This window comes from Bos indicus x Bos taurus, chromosome 23 (assembly GCF_003369695.1).
Source record: "Bos indicus x Bos taurus breed Angus x Brahman F1 hybrid chromosome 23, Bos_hybrid_MaternalHap_v2.0, whole genome shotgun sequence".
NCBI lineage: Eukaryota > Metazoa > Chordata > Mammalia > Artiodactyla > Bovidae > Bos > Bos indicus x Bos taurus.
In genome coordinates this window covers 17,643,842-17,659,982 of record NC_040098.1, presented here as the reverse complement: position 1 = coordinate 17,659,982, position 16,141 = coordinate 17,643,842, and the positions used below count along the sequence as shown (strand labels likewise).

Genomic DNA, 16,141 nt, shown 5'->3' with positions numbered 1-16,141 from the left:
GGGGAAAGGTATTAGCATATCTAAAGAAGGACGGTCCAGCTGAAGGAGGGCCTAGTCAGCTAGGGAAGGAAGGAAGGGGGATAATGCTGGCTCGGCCATTCAAGTCCAGGAGCGGTTCTGGCTCAATTCCACCCAGCTGGGGCCAGATGCTCCTCTATCCTGTAGGTGAGGCATCAAGCCTTTTCTAAATGCCTCAGATGCAGTTTGGTTCAAATTCCTCTCCAATCACGCGCCCTTCTAAAGACCCAACTACTTTCCACGGAGGTGCCCACAGAGTGGGAAGTCCAGGGTCAGGGCTGGGCGTGTCCAGTGCTCTTGCTATCACATTGTTCATTATCATTTCATAAATTGGTCTTTTGCCTTGATTAGTGTACATCCACCCTTCCTTCCCAAAGCAGAAGGTCTCTTCCTGGGACAAGACCCTGCACGGAGATGGATGGTGCCCAGAAAAATGATGCTACCCAGGGAACCCCAAGACACCAAGAACAGCCTTCCCTACCTGTCTTTGTCTTCTGGCTTCAGAAAGAGCCAGGGTGGGGCTTCTAACCCTAGAGATTAAGAATCCACCTTGCAATGCAAGGGACACTGGTTCAATCTCTGATCTGGGAAGACCCCACAATGCCTCAGGGCAACTAAGCCCCTGGGCCATGTTGTAGCTACCTGTTCCGCATTCTGGGAAACAAACTCACTCAGAAGGACAATGCAGATAGTAGAATGCAGTTTATTACACCAGCGAGGCCAAGGCAGAATCTCCTCTTAGCCAAGGACCCCGACCAGTTTTTATGAAAACCTTATATACCCTAAGCGTACGTGCCCAAACCCACCTCCCCAAAATTCCCTGAAACTAGTCTGAACAAAGGAAAAAGAAAGATACAATCAAAGTTAACCCATGATTCATAAGCCTTAAGCCTAGGTAGTTAACAGTGGACAATTATCAATAGGCTTGTGGTCATACCCCAATAAGCATACTAGAATGTATGATTCTGTTCTGTTACACAGATAATTTGGGTATTCTTTTAGGCGATGGAGAGCCCTGGGGGTCCTCCTTCTGGGGGCCTGGTTTTTCAGTTGGTACGTCATTTCCATAGATACTGGGCATATAGCTCAAAGTCCACAGTCCGGCCCAAGATGGAGTCCTGCTTTCAAGATAGAGCCTGTTCTGTTTCCTCCTTCAGCCATAACTACTGAGCCCACTTACCTAGAGCCTGTGCTCCGCAGTAAGGGAGGCTGCCACAATGAGAAGCTCACACACCACAACTAGAGAGCAGCCAACACACAGCAATACGGAATTTAGAACAAAGGATCCTCCACTCCCCTCCCACTTTTACCATCTATAGAATCCTGGAGCTGGAGGAACCCCAAAGATATGTAATCATTCTTATCTTTCAATAGAAAATATTAGCTCACAAAGGACCTCAAATGGGCCTGCCCACCCGCAGGTAGTGGAATCTTGTGCTCACACCATGCTACAGATGGATCTTTGGCCACATGCTTAGAAAGACATTGTACTGGGGAGTTTATAATAGGATTTTTTAAAAAATAATATGAATGCTGATAGTAAATTTGGATTTTTAAAAAATATAGAGTTTCTTTTTTATTAAAAATTATAGCTTCTAAATATACTTTTCATTTCAAAGATAAGATTTTTGTTCTGAAGTTAGTAATTATTTGATTTCTTTCTCATTCAGAGGCATTAAAAAAAAAGTCAAGATCAGAGTACATATAAAATTTCATGGACCTTTTTTCTTTCTTTTTACTTTTAACTGTCAAAACATACTTTCTTCTCTTGACCATAAATTACTTGGCCTCGAGCATCATTTCTGGCTACACTGAGAGGATGTGCTATGACTTGTTTAATCACTCCCCATGTTATGAACATTTAAAATGCGCCCATAATTTTTCAAAAGAGTGAACATGTAGATGGTTATGATGGAACCATTTTCCAAATGGAATTTTTCTATTAATTGATACTGTCACCCAAAATAAATGTTTGTTTCAACGCTTCTCTACATGAAGATATTACTCATGGATATCTCACTGGGTAGAAAATTGTATCTAATTGTTGTAATCTTCTTTAATTACTACCAAAATGTACCACGTAATTGCAGTCCTTCATTGCTAAATTATTTGTCCATGTTCTCTGCCCACCGAAATATATCAAAACTGCCTTTTATTTTACTTGGTTAGTCACTGTAAATTTTAGATAACCCAAATCTGAGGCCCTGGACCGAGGAAGGGAAAGTCATAATATAAATCAATTTATAGTTTGACTCGGCTGAAAATAAGAATGGGATTCTCCAGGCAAGAATACTGGAGTGTGTTGCCATTTCCTCCTCCAGAGATCTTCCTAACCCAGGGATCAAACCTGCGCCTCTTGAGGCTCCTGCATTGACAGGTGAATTCTTTACCGCTGAGCCACCTGGGAATCCTCCCCAAATGTATATGTTTAGAAAGAGATTCTAGGTTGGGAATATGGCTGCAATGGAACAAACTCTATGACTATACCTATTTAAGGACACATTAAAATCTTAAGATTGGAATTATATACAGTAACTACAAATGGAAGACATTCTGGATGTCTTTGTTTTGATTCAGAACAGGTAGAAATTCATTGTTCAATGGAGTGATGCCAATTTCCAAACTCTAGTTCAAGCTGCTGAAAAAAAATCTTCTCTGCTGACTACCCAGATTGACCACTGTGATGCCCACATGAAGTCTGCTAATGGATTTTTATCACAGTGGATCCTTTCTTAGCCTTTTCAACATATGATGTACGACTCAATCTGCTTTAATAAAGTCCCATCAAGTAAGTGTAAAATTGGTCCCTATATGGGTGGGTGGTAGCACTAATTGGTGGTGGCTACATTACTATTACACTCTTTGGAAGGACTGATGCTAAAGCTGAAGCTCCAATACTTTGGCCACCTCATGTGAAGAGTTGACTCATTGGAAAAGACTCTGATGCTGGGAGGGATTGAGGGCAGGAGGAGAAGGGGACGACAGAGGATGAGATGGCTGGATGGCATCACCGACTCGATGCACATGAGTTTGGGTGAACTCCAGGAGTTGGTGATGGACAGGGAGGCCTGGTGTGCTGCGATTCATGGGGTCGCAAAGAGTTGGACTTGACTGAGTGACTGAACTAACTGAACTAACTGAACTAACTAACATTACTATTAAGCTTAGTGCATCTATGAGTATTTCATCAATGTGCTAACCTCCAGCAAAATCTCTTGTGAATATATTGACCTCACTGATCTGGGTTTTTTATTATTATTATTTGCTTGTTTGTTTTGTTGTTTAGTTTTTTGCAGCTTGTGGGACCTCAGTTCCCCAACCAGGGATTGAACCTGGGCCCTAGGCAGTGACAGCTCAGAGTCCTAACTATGGACCACCGGGGAATTCACTGAGCTGTTCTCTCATGTAAAAATGACACACCATTTGAGCCCTGGTAACACACTGCTCACTGAAACAGGTGACTTGGCACATGCTGTCACATATTGATGAAAGGAATGATAAAATACCAAGACCACTTTGGCCAGCAATTCTAACAAAATAACACCTGGGGACTTCTCTGGTGGCCCAGTGGTTGAGAATCTGCCTGCCAGTTCATGGGATATGGGTTCGATCCCTGGTCCAGGAATAGTCCACATGCTGCTGGGCAACTAAGCCAGTGAGCCACAACTACTGAAGCCTACACACCTTAGAGCCCACGCTCTGAAACGAGAAACCACCACAGTGAGAAGCCTGAGCCCTGCAACTAGAGAAAGCCCGCATGCAGCAACGAAGACCCAATGCAGCCAAAAACAAATAAATAAATTTAAAAACTAACACCTGACTTTTGAGTGTCTTGCTTTGTTTGTTTGTTTTTCGGACAGAGAACCTTTTCTACTTTAGAAGAGTGATGATGTTAGGAGATGTTACCACCCCTGGAGCTGGTAATGCAGCCGGTCAACTTCTCCCATCTCCAGGTGTCCCTACATCTCCCAGTAGAAAATCACAACCGTTTTAGTGGAAGTTTAATAGGTGGAGAATACACTTTTAAAGAAAGAATGAGTAAAATTGGATTCCTTTTAAAGAAATTGTAAGAAGTCAGCCCTTAAAGGCAGCAGTAAGGGTCAAGCTGCCTTTAAAAAAAAATAATATTTATTTATTTTTGGCTGCACTGTGTCTTCGTTGCTGGCTTTTCTCCAATTGCAGTGCAGGGGGTTCTCACTGCGGTGGTTTCTCTTGTCCTGGAGCACTGACTCTAGGGGACTCAGGCTTCAGCAGTTATATTACGAGGGCTCAGTAGTTGCGGCTCCTGAGCTCTAGAGCACAGGCTCAATAGCTGTGGTGCACAGGCTTAGTTGCTCCACAGCATGTGGGATCTTCCCAGATTAGGAATCAACCTGTCTCCCCTGTATATGCAGGGGGATTCTTTACCACTGAGCCACCAGGGAAGCCCCCAAGCTGCCTTTAAGCTATACACACAACTGTTAATTTTGAACAGGGAAAAAGACTTGAAGGTTAATTCAAGTCTTTTAACTGCATGTCCAGCTTTAAACTCTGAAGACATAAATAGACTACTGGACAGCACCTGGTCTTCGGCCTGCCTTCTGGAGAGCCAGGTAAGGGGAAGAGGGTGGACGAGCCAACCAGCTGTGGCTGCAAAGCTCTATGTCAGAGGCTGAGCCACAGGACGCTGAAGCCATTCTTTCTGGGTTCACAACCTGGTTGGCTCACTTCCTAAATGTGCCGTCTGGGCAAGTTATTTGACCTTTCTGTGCTCCACTCATTCATCAGATATTTAGATACTCTGGGAATTCCCCAGTGGTCTAGTGGTTAGGACTCTGAGCTTTCACTGCCAAGGGCTTGGGTTCAATCCCTCATGGAGGAACTAAGATCCCATGAGCCCTGCAGTGTGGCAGGGAGCTGGGGGGAAGCAGCTACCCTGTGCCAGGGGCTGTATTAATCACTGGGGATCAAGCAGTGAACAAAGTAGACCAAAATCCCTTTTCTTTTTGTAGAATGTGTGGGGTTGGTGGTAATAGTGTTTTGTGATCTTCATGCTGGTTGATTTTGGTATTCAGTTCATAAAAACTCATTGAACTGTACATTTATGATATACGTACTTTGTGTATTTTATTATTCAATAATGTGTTTAAAACTTCATGGCCTTGTGTAGATCACAGCTGTATTAAATCAGTTAATTATGTAAAAGCATGTAGAGCGGTGCTTGCCACGATAATATGCATTCAAAAAACAGTGGCTACTATATTATTATTGTTCCAGTGAAATTCCTCAATAGCACAAACCAGGCCATCAGGGGATGGTCAAGAGGGATTCTGCTGGCTCTGCCGCTAGGATTAGTACACAGAGTCCTTCTTTAAACCAGTTAGGCATGGACTGTGCATCTGTCAGGAAAAAAAATGTGCTTTTCTTTCAGGATCAAAGCATAAGAAGAGGAATTTTGTTTGTACTTGTGAACTAAAGTGATTTAGGGCTGCTCTGACGTGTGGACAAGCTGTGAACTGCACGGTTTCCGCATTTAAGGGGTTTTCAGTCAAACTCCAAGCCTCAGGGGCTTGTCTATCATTTTCTGGCAGGAATTCTGGCGGTCAAGTGTCTAATTCTAACAAAACTTTTTATTAAAACAACTGTCTGACAGAGGGGAGTCAAAGGTATGAAAAGCACCGCTAAGGTGCAAAAACATGTTGCAGGGAACCACCACCCAGGGACTTGGAAATAGAGGAGCCTGCCTCCTAGGAGCTGTGCCTTCAAACAGATACACAGGGGCCCTGATGCAGCCACTTCCGAGCCTGCAGAGCCCCAACCCCTGAGACTTGACTGTCGCTGCACTTGAACAAACTGGACTTGTGGCTAGTCCATTAGCCTTTGAGGTTCTGGATGATGAAAGTCTTCAACAGAGACACATCCTCTCTGAGGTGCTGACAATTCACGTTTCTGAGGACAAGACTTCCTTCCAGTGTGGCTTCATTGAGGTCCCAGCCCCTCTCAACACAACATCCAAATTTCTCCCGGTGAAGTGGGTTCCAGCTGACCTCCTCCTAAGAGCCAGGCCGACTCCTAGATCCCCAGACTGGCAAGTCTGAGCAGCACCCAGACATCTGTCTGGCTGACAAGCATCCAAGTGACTCGGGTCCACGTGAGGGTACAAGACACCATTCTGATTGGGTTTCTACTAAGGGGACTGAGATCAGGTTCACTTGAGCTTAGCCAGACCTCTCACCTTATGGAGAGAAGGGGTGTGGGAAAGCGGGAGGCTGTAGTCAAGCTCAGAAAGGCTGGTATGTGTGGTGGGGAGAGGGAAAGGAAAACCTGGGAAGTGGATCCTGCTCTTTCCTAGGCTGGGCCAGGGAGAAGCTGCCTGCTAGAGTGGGTGGGTGGGTGGAGAGCTAGAGTGTGCAACATGCCTGGCCTTGTGGGGACCAGGGGGTGGGGTGCAGGGTGCGGGGTGCGGGTGAGGGCGCTCATCCTCCAGCAGCCGCAGGTCAAAGAGCAGAGCAGTCACCATGCTGCCCTCCCTCCGGTCCGGGCCTAGGCCTGGGACTGGGCTCCTAGTCTTTGTCTCAACCTATTCACAGGACAACGAAGCTCTGGGGACAGAATTAAGCCAAGCACTGAAGAGCTGTGGAACAGTGACAGGAAGGGCGAGTCAGAGACTGGCCACCAAACTGTCTACAGGGGGCCGCAAATGGTTCCCTAGCCCTGAGTTCCAATGCCTGACCCCTCCCCAGTCATCTCCTACACTCAAAACAGAGTCCAGGCTGGGCCCAGTCTCAAATGGCTTCTCGGCCCACAGCCCCTCCAACGTGGGGATAGTCTCCGCACTGCAGTCAGTGAGGGGGGCATTAGGCCACAAAGAACCATCCTCTGGGGGCCTGCTCCAAGCTTTGTGACTCAGGGCAGCAGCAGCTTCCAGTCTGCTCCACTCTCTGTGGCCTGGCTGTCCCCAGCCCTTGGGAGGGGAACCCAGAGCATTTTTGCCAGAAGCTGGAGTCTGGGGCACCCGTAGGGTTAAAGCACGGACTACCCGCAGCCGTCACCACTACCGCTTCTGACGCCACCACCGATCTCTGCCCTCAGGACAGCCCGGGAGGTGCCTCCCACCCCTTCTCCTCAGAGGCCAGCCTTGCTGTTCGTCCCCTGCTCCCAGAGAACACGGTGTAACCAGTGTTGTTGGGGGCTTGGCTGTCCTCCCCTGTGGGTTCCTGGCACAAGAGCTAGGGAATGCAGAGTGGTCAGGTGTGGTCATCAGGGAACAAGGGTCACGATCAAGAGGCCAGAAGCCAAGAGGCAGGACGTGGAGAGGGGGGGCTGGGGCTGGTGGGGTCACCGTGCACACTTTACACAACCAACGGGAAGGCCTTGCGGGGGGAGAGGGGAGGCGGGAGGCCGGGAAGGAGTGAGGACGGCTCTCCTGGCCTGAGCAGCTCAGGGAAACCACAGGCAGCTGAGGGGCAGGGCCGGAGCTCTATGCCCACCCCATACCCAAGGCCCAGCCCTCACCCCAGGGCCCTCCCTGCACCTGCTTTCCCCACAGCAGGCAGGTTTACAGGAACAGCCTCCCATCCTCAGCCCCCAAGGCGGGAGCAGGGGGGCAGGAAAGAGTGAGGGGGGGCTCCGGCCCCTCTGAGGAGCTGAAGGGGACTCAGAAATATGAATGAAAAAGGCCGAAAGGTTTTTACTCTGTGAGCCCCAGGGGAGGGCCGGGCAGAGCACAAGGTGTCCACAGGAAGAGGGGGTGCGGGGAGGAGGAGCTGGTGCTGGAGGAGAGAGGGGGTGGGGGGCTCTGGAGCCCCAGTCCCGGGTCCAGCTCAACACCTGCCCACCGGAGTTCACACTGGAGTCCTGGGCAGTCCTGAGATCGTGGGGCCCGCCTGAAGTCTGGGTCAGGATAGGAACGCTGGGCAGAGGGAAGAGGCCAGCCCGGGCTGCCCGAAGCTGATCCAAGTTCTCCCAGGGCTGGAGTTTCCACGGCAGGAGGCGGCACTGGCCAGGCAGGCACCGCTGAGGCCCTGCGCTGCTCCATCTGTGGAAGCCGGGGGCCCAGACCCTTGGGCTCCCAGCTCAGGCTCTCAGTCAGCAAGAGCCACTGGGTTAGGCTCAGAGCTCGTCAGGGGGGCTGTGTGTGAGCGGGGAAGCCTTCTGGATGCCCTCGTCCTCCTCGGGGCTGGGGTCTCCGTCGAGGTCGCCCAGCTCCTTCCTCTGTTTGCTGCTGCCACCGCCCAAGCCCTTGGCCCGGCCGCTCTTCTTCTTGGATTTCTTGCCTCCCAGGGCGGCTGTGTCCCCCTTCTTGCCAGACCACTGTTCTGCCAGGCAGCCTGCAGGGAGGAGGAGACACATCCTCAACAGGCTGGCTGCCTGGCTGAGTGAGGAGCTCGGACTGCAGAGCCACTGGGGGCGGTGATGCGATCTGGCCCCAGCTCTGCTTCGCTGGGGTCCCCCCGGCCCGTCTGGGGGGCATCTGAGGCACCAGGCCCTGACCCCGCCCTGTACCATCCAGCACCCTGAGGATGGAGGCTCCAACGCCGCCATTTCTTATTTCTTTTGCATCCTCTCCTCACCCGCCTCCCCTGAGGGGGGAGCATGGAGGGCCCAGCCCTGCTGCCCTGGGACTCACTGGCGTCCTTGCCCTTCAGCACGTGGTTGGCGCAGAGGAACTGAGTCAGGTCCTCCTCCTGGTGGTTCCTGTACCAGTCCTCGATCACCTCCTCGAACTCCTCCACCAAGACGTCGCACTGTTAACCGCAAGGCCTCACGTCGGCAACGCCCGGGCCTGGCCTCTCCCGGGGGAGCCGGGCGAGCCTGAGCCTCGTCTCGCCACCCACCGGGCTGGTGGCTGTGACTCCCCCAAGGAGGCCGTAGCCAGAGGCGGGGTGAGACGGCTTGACCACAGTCCCCAGGCTCCCGGTGGCCCTCGTCAACTGAGGACCTGCCCTCACTGAGCCCGGGCGGCGGCGGGGCCCCTACCTGCTTCTTGAGGTCGGCCACCTCTGCCGAGGTCTCGTTCCACAGCTCGTAGGGGATGTCCATCACCACCTTGACCCCTTTGTGCACCAGGTTGTGCAGCGTCTCAAAGGTCTCTGACATGCCCTGGAAGACACAATGGGATGTGAGAGGCAGAGACCCTTCCCCTCCCTGCCCTGCTCCTCTCCCGGTGCGGCTGGAGACCCAGGGACCCCGCTAAGGTCAGGACCCTCTCCGGCTTCTCACGCTCATCCTCACCTTCCCCTCCCCTCTTTGTGGCCTGCGTCCCACAACCCCTCCACACACACAGCCTGTCCTGCCTCCCCACACCTCCTCCTTTCGGAAAGGTTGCTCTCGGGGCCCTTTGAGCAAATACTCCTTTCCAGGATAATAAACTGGTCCCGTCTCTTTCCCCTCACTGTGGCCTCCCCTGTGTCCAGCCCACTCCCTACTTCTGGTTCTTCCCACAACTTGTACCTTTCCTTGCTGGGAAGAAGCACAGCCGAGGCAGGGAAGACTCTTGGTTCTGTACGAAATTATTTCTGCCCGCCACCTAGGTCTTCTCCACACAGACAACACACTACCTGTTTCTTCTGTCTCCCAGAGACCACGCAAGTGGACACGAGCCACTACGCACACAAAAATAGCCTCTCCTCCACCCCCGCACAAGCAGCTGTATGTATGTATCATATACACCATTCTGCACTGTGCGTTTTTTTACTTAATAATATCCTTTGGAGAGGGCTTCCCAGGTGGCTCAGTGGTAAAGAATCTGCCTGCCAATGCAGGAAACTCAGGTTCCATCCCTGGGTCAGGAAGATCCCCTGGAGAAGGAAATGGCTACCCACTCCACTATTCTTGCCTGGGAAATCTCATGGACAGAGAAGCCTGGAGGGCTATAGTCCATAGGGTCGCAAAAGAGTTGGACGTAACTTAGCAACTAAACAACTATACTCTGGAGGTGATTTTAGTTCAACTCATAAAGAACTACCTCATTCTTCATTGTACAGTTTGCCTAAGAGTCCACTGAATGGCCAATTTACTTAACCACTCCCCTACTAGTGAATGGTCAGGCTGCTTCTAATTTTTTCGCTATAGAAAGTAAAATTAAACATTGTTACGTTAAACATGGGTTTATTACCAAGTACAATGTTAATACAAATTATAAAGATAAAACCTAGGACTTTTGTGCCTTAGAAGTATTTCTCTAGGTTTCCCAAGGGTTTCTGAAGGATCTCCTTTTCTAGAAGGGTACTTAGGTGGAGAAATGTGGGAGACAGCTCTTCTACCAGGCATAGAAGATGCAGAGATAAAGAAACATGGGCCCTTATAGGAGTGACAGGAGACACATGAGCCTCCAGACCCTTCACAACCCCCTCTGGATCCTTTTGGAAAGACACATGGCAACAGGTATACGGGGAGGGGTATGGAGATAGGTGGGTAGGATGACATCTTATCAATGTCCAGGAGTCCTGGCATCATTCAGCCACAGAAGAGAGTTTATTGTCAGTTTATTGTCAAGCCACTCCCTGGAATTGTGTGGCTGGTAGATTCTGTGTATGAGAGTGGTGAGCTCACACAGGTGTATTGACTTCTGAGCCACTGCATCCGTGTGACACAGTCTTCAAGCAGAATGTGTGAGATGGGGCGAGAGCAAAGGAAGAGGAAAGGGAAGACATCCAGTTTTTGATGGGACTTTAAAACCCTGGGCCAGGGCAAGACTGCTGTTGTACGGATCTGTTTTCCCATCACACATCTCATTTTGGATCAGAACTTAAACTGATTCACTTTATTTTTTCACACATTCATGCACCTTTCTTTTGTGGATAGAAAAATAAATAGCACAAGGGGAAATTTTAAAAAAAGGAAACATGGGCCTTGCTGCAAGGAAGCTCATTCTCCAGTGAAAGAAGCATTCATGTACATGGTGAGTGCAATAAATGTCATAAAGGCATCATGATGGAGGTCCAGGTAGGGCCCCATGGGCCCAGAGAAGGGATACGGCAGCCATCACCCCCTCCCCAAGAGTTTTCTGACATCTCCTCTAAACTCCCACAGTTCTGCGCATCCTGAGTTCTCCCTGCACAAAGTGCTCTGACCCCAAGGGGGCTGCCACCCGGGAGCGTTTCTGTCCTAGGCTGAGGCAGGACCCCAGGGGGCAGGCCCAGACATCAGGAATGTGCCCACCTGCACTGAAAAGTCAGGCCGCTCAGGACGGGAGGAATGCAGATGGCAATGGATAAAGAACAGGGAGCTGCCGAGGAGGGAAGCTCCCAGGGCATGATCTTCTGATGGCACCCAGACCAGGAGACACACTGAGACCCGAAGCCCGGCCCCAGTGGGGAGGAAGGGCATATACAAAGCCAACCTTAGCAAATCGGTTGCTGCCGGTCCTCTCCTTGTGCAGGCTGTAGTCCAGGAGCCGCTTGCAAATGGTCTCCGTGACTTCAATTAACCTTAAGTCCCTGCCGAGACAGCAGCACAAGACAGTCCCTGCCTGAGCTCCCCTCCTCGACCCTGCGGGTTAGGGGTCCAACCCTCCAACCCCAGCACCTGCACGGCTCACCAACGGGAAGGCAGAGCTGGGAGGGAGATAGGTCATCAGGGGGGCTCTGAAATGCTGGAACACAGACCAGAGAGACACAATTGTAACAGCTCTATGGGAAGAAAGTTGTTGTTGTTGTTTTTTAAATATAAAGTTAAATGATTAGCTAGATTAAAAAAAATAAAGCAAAATGTATGGATATTTGATGTCGAGATAGTGTTTCATTTTGAAAGGATGATCATAGTTGATGGAAACGCTTTTTGGTTTGTTTTCAATATTTATACCTGGCAAGGTATAAAAGTTGGTAAGCCTGTTTTTTTCTGGCTGCCCTGAGCAGCTTGCAGGATCTTAGTTCCCTGACCAGGGATTGAACCTGGGCCATGGCAATGAAAAATGTCCAGCCCTAACCACTGGACCACCAGGGAATTTCCCAGCAATCCTATATTTTTAAAGACTGATCCATAAATTCCAATCACTGGGAATCACTGGTGAGGTCCAATAGTCTTGCTTTTACAGATGAAGGATGTGAAGCCCAGGGGCACTTGGGGATTTCGGAAGGCCATACAATCAGTTCAGGGTAGAATCAGTGGGCAAACCTGGGTCTCAGTTAGAGCTGCCTCCTTTTTGTGGGTCTGCCTAGTGGGGAGGGAGAAGGGAACTTCACGACGCTGATGCCTCAAGGAACAAAGCAGGGCAGGCTGGTGCCCCTCTCCCTCCCCTCTACTTACGACTTTGTATACTTGACGCCTGAGGCCTTCCGGTCCAGGATGCCATAGCCTGTGTCGATCACCTCCTTGGTCTTGCCAGTTTCCTCAAAGGCTGACTTCAGCTCCACAGCAACATATTTACACACTGGGGAAAGAAGACACAGCACCACCGACTGAGTGCATCTGAGTTTTTGCTGGGAGCCGGCTCCCAGCAAAAGAGACCCAAGGGGACGCCTCCGCAGGACTGGGTTGAGTTGATGCTTGGGGCAGAGAAAGGAGTCAGCACCAGACCAGCAGTAGAGTTCAGTGGGTGAAAGTAGGCTCCAAGACCCACTGCCCCCTGTCCTCTCTGGGCCCTCATTCTACTGTCTCCATTTCTCCCAGCTCCTTCCTGTCCCCTACCCCGACAATCATTCATGTCACTGAAAAGAATTTCAAACATACAGAAAAGCTGAAAGAGTACAATGAATAACCATACACCTTACATCACAGTCAAGAGTTGTTAGTAAAAAAGAAGAAAAATAAATTAAAAAAGAAAGAAAAAAGAACAAAAAGAGCTGTTAGTTAAAAAAAAAACCAAAAAACACAACAGTGATTTACCACTATTTCCAATTTATAATATAAAGCAATGTGATAATAATAGATGTCAACAATATACGCACTGTTTTTGCTAAACCATTTTGAAAATAAGCTACAAGACATCATGATCTTTGCTCCTAAACAAGTCATCGAGCACTTCCTAAGAACAAGGACCTTCCCCTACTAATCATAAAACCACCACCATGCTTGGAAGATTTAACAACAATTCCTATCTCATCTAATACTCAGTCCATGTTCAAATTCCCCAATTGTTCCCAAGATGTTTTTTATGGCTATTTCATTTCTTGATTTCATATGTTATTTCAACACCAGTTCTCTATTCCTACCAAGTTAATTTGCTCCATTTCCCCCTACAGGCCTGTTTCTACTGTTTTTGTACATTTATTTTCTCATTTCCTCTTATTCTTCTTCAAATAGTTATTAAGCAACTCCTACGTGTCAGGCACTGCCTGGGGATACAGAGAGGAAAACAAGGTCCCTCCCTCCCAGATACTCAGTCTAATGGAGCAGAAAGAAGTGTAAACAAATAATTACCACTGCATAAGGACTGCTACTACTGTATGTGTGCAGTGCTTGGGGCCTTAGGAAAGTGTGTGATGCCCTCTAGGGCTTCAGGGCTTGTCTGTCCTTTCTCTCCACCTCATCTTAAAAGCCTGCTCCCCCAGGAAGCCCTTCTGGATGAGTCCCACCTGCTCTTGATTTCATCCTGAGACACTGTAGGACCCATGCTCTCACCAAGGGCCTTGATCATCTCATGTGACTCTCCAATTAGACTACAAGGGCACTCAAAGAGAGGATCGTGGGCTGAATTTCTTCCTTATTCCTCTATTTTGGGACTTGGTATGTGCTGGATACTTGATAAATACTGCCCGGAGAGACTGTGCTTGTGATAGAGCAGCTTCTGATGCCTCTGAATGGAATATGATCTGCAGGCTAAATGTCAACAGCATTGTTTTAATAACAACAGCAGAGTTGGATAGAAAACCAATTTACCACCAAAACAAACAAATCCCCTGCAGGCCTGCTTGGTGAACTTTTATAACATATGCATTAATAGATGGCTTGGAGAACTTGGAACACATTAAGATTCCAAAATGTCAGCCACTGATCTCAGAGTCCAGGATGAACTGAGGGTGTCTCGCCTCCCTGGCTCTCCATCCAGGGCCACCGAGGCTCCCACCCTCTTCGGTCCTGTACTCTGTATGAGCTTATCATTTTTCTGACTCCTGTGCTCCCCCCTCCCAGGTGCTCACTATGTAGTATGCCAAGCCCAGGGGGTTGGAATCCATCAATCCATTTCTCTTATATCCATCAAATACAACCTTGCTTCTCAACTCCCCCAAACCTTACCTCTTCAAGACCCCCTCTGGGGATCCCACCCAGAACCAGACTTGGAGGAGAACCAGAGGAGGCTCATGGCATAGACCCTAGATCCCCGTGAACATCCACCCACTTCTTTCTGGGCAGGTTCTCTTTTCTCTGTGCCAAGGCCTCTTCTACTCAGGCTACTAAGCCAGAGGCAGGCTTTGTGGGCCAGACAGTCAGCACTTAATAACTAAGGTGTCACAGTGATAATAAAAGTAAATATACACTTAGGTTAAGCCATCCCATGACTGAAAATCTCTTCTCTTTTATTCTTTATCAATTACCTACAAAATCAGGTTGGATTAGAATGATCTAAAGATTTTTGCCAGCTCTAGGCTTTTATGAGTCTCCTATGGAAAAGAAGTGTGTGCTTCTTAGGCTGTGAGAACAATAAGAGAAACCATAAGGGCTCTTTGGCATCAGAATAAGATAGAAAATGAGAAGGGGAAGTAAAATCCCCAAAGGATCTTAGCTGTGGCCAGAAGAGTGAAAGGAAGGCATTAGAACCCTGTGACTGTCTGTTCAAGAGAGTGAGGGCGAAAGTACAGGCTAGAACCCATACTGGAAGGCTGACCAGTGAGGTCAGCTCATCTCTGAAGCAACTCACCTTTAATCTCTCAAATGAAAGGATTACGCCTCCCAAACCACCCACACTTCCCAGTGCTCAGGAAATATCTGGCTGGCTACAGGCTTTGAATTAGGATGCAACCGGTTTATAGCCAGCTTTCAGGGGTGAGGGGCTGGGGTTAGAGAGGTGAGAACGTAGGAGTGTGTGTAAAAGTCTGAGGACAAAACTGAGAAATGGAGATGAGGGAAAAAAAGGTAGGGCCTTGGCTGGTGTGTGTGCTGGCATGCTTCTCTCTCCTTCTCTGTCTCCCTCCCTATCTCTGTTTCTCTCACACACACACAAGTGCCACACTTCCACCTCTCTGTCTTTGGGATTCACTGTGTTCCCATATCCCTAAAATCTCCCTCTCTCACCAAGTTCCCCCAGGTTCTATTTTTCTCCTAAAGTGACCCCTTAGGTCTCAGACCCTCTTCCTTCCTCCACACACTCCCACAGCACCCCAGCTTCACCCACGTTCACTCATGCCTGTATGTGAACAGCTACCTAGACAAGGTCCCTTGCCCTGGAGGAGCTCACGGCTAATGGAGGAGACGGCCGGTGACACACAGCCGGTTGTGGTCAGGGCACAAGGGGAGCGTCTCAAGTTCTTTCCCCAAGACGGGTCATGTGAATCTTTTCAGTTCCTCAAATTTGTCCTTTGCCTGTAGGTCTCTGTATCTGTGACTTCGCTTCTCTTCACTCGACTAACTCCTAACCACTCAGGGCTTCCAGGAGGAAGCCTTTCCCCGCATTTGGGGGTCTAGATTTAGATGCTCCTCACCCAGCCCCCAAAGCCCGGCGCCTCCTCTCTCGTGGCATCTACCACCCCCATTGTAACTGCTTGTTTTCAGCGATTTCTGAGCTCCAGGTGCACCGAGACCCGATCTCTCGGCCGCCCCTGCGTTCCCAGCGTCCAACACAGTGCCAGGCACAGAGTAGGTTCCAGGAAAGGAGACCCGCTCAGAGCCCGGGACGGTCCCTCCCCCAACCCTCTCTGCAAGCCCCGCCCCCCAGCAGGATACTCCCCACGGGCCCCGCCCCCTCACCTTCGCATTTGCTGGGCAATCGAACCCAGTCGGTGTCCTCGGCTCGGGCTTGCCTGGGGCCCAGCTCCGGGGCCGGCAGTAGCAGCAGCAGCAGCAATAGCAGGGAAAGAAGCAGAAGACGGTGGGGCCTGGGTCGGGGCCCGGACGCGGGCTCAGGTAATGGCTCCATGGCCCAGCCGGACCCGACCCGAGCGGACCGGGGCTGTGCTTCCTCCGGCTGCGCGCGCTGGGCAGCTTCCCGGAGCCGCTTCCGGGACTGCACACGTGCCTCGGCGTAACCAGGGCAACGGCGACCCTC

At 49.8% G+C, this 16,141-nt stretch overlaps 1 protein-coding gene across 1 annotated transcript; it reads right to left on the bottom strand.

Moving 5' to 3' along the window:
• Window positions 1-7,661: 7,661 nt before the first annotated feature.
• CNPY3 (canopy FGF signaling regulator 3) lies at window positions 7,662-16,113 on the bottom strand. Its single transcript, XM_027525359.1, has 6 exons — window positions 15,844-16,113; window positions 12,247-12,370; window positions 11,342-11,438; window positions 8,977-9,099; window positions 8,627-8,744; window positions 7,662-8,327 (listed from the first exon to the last, which is right to left on the bottom strand). Exons 1-6 carry the CDS (start codon window positions 16,010-16,012, stop codon window positions 8,110-8,112), a joined length of 849 nt encoding a protein of 282 aa, XP_027381160.1. The 5' UTR covers window positions 16,013-16,113; the 3' UTR covers window positions 7,662-8,109.
• Window positions 16,114-16,141: the final 28 nt, after the last annotated feature.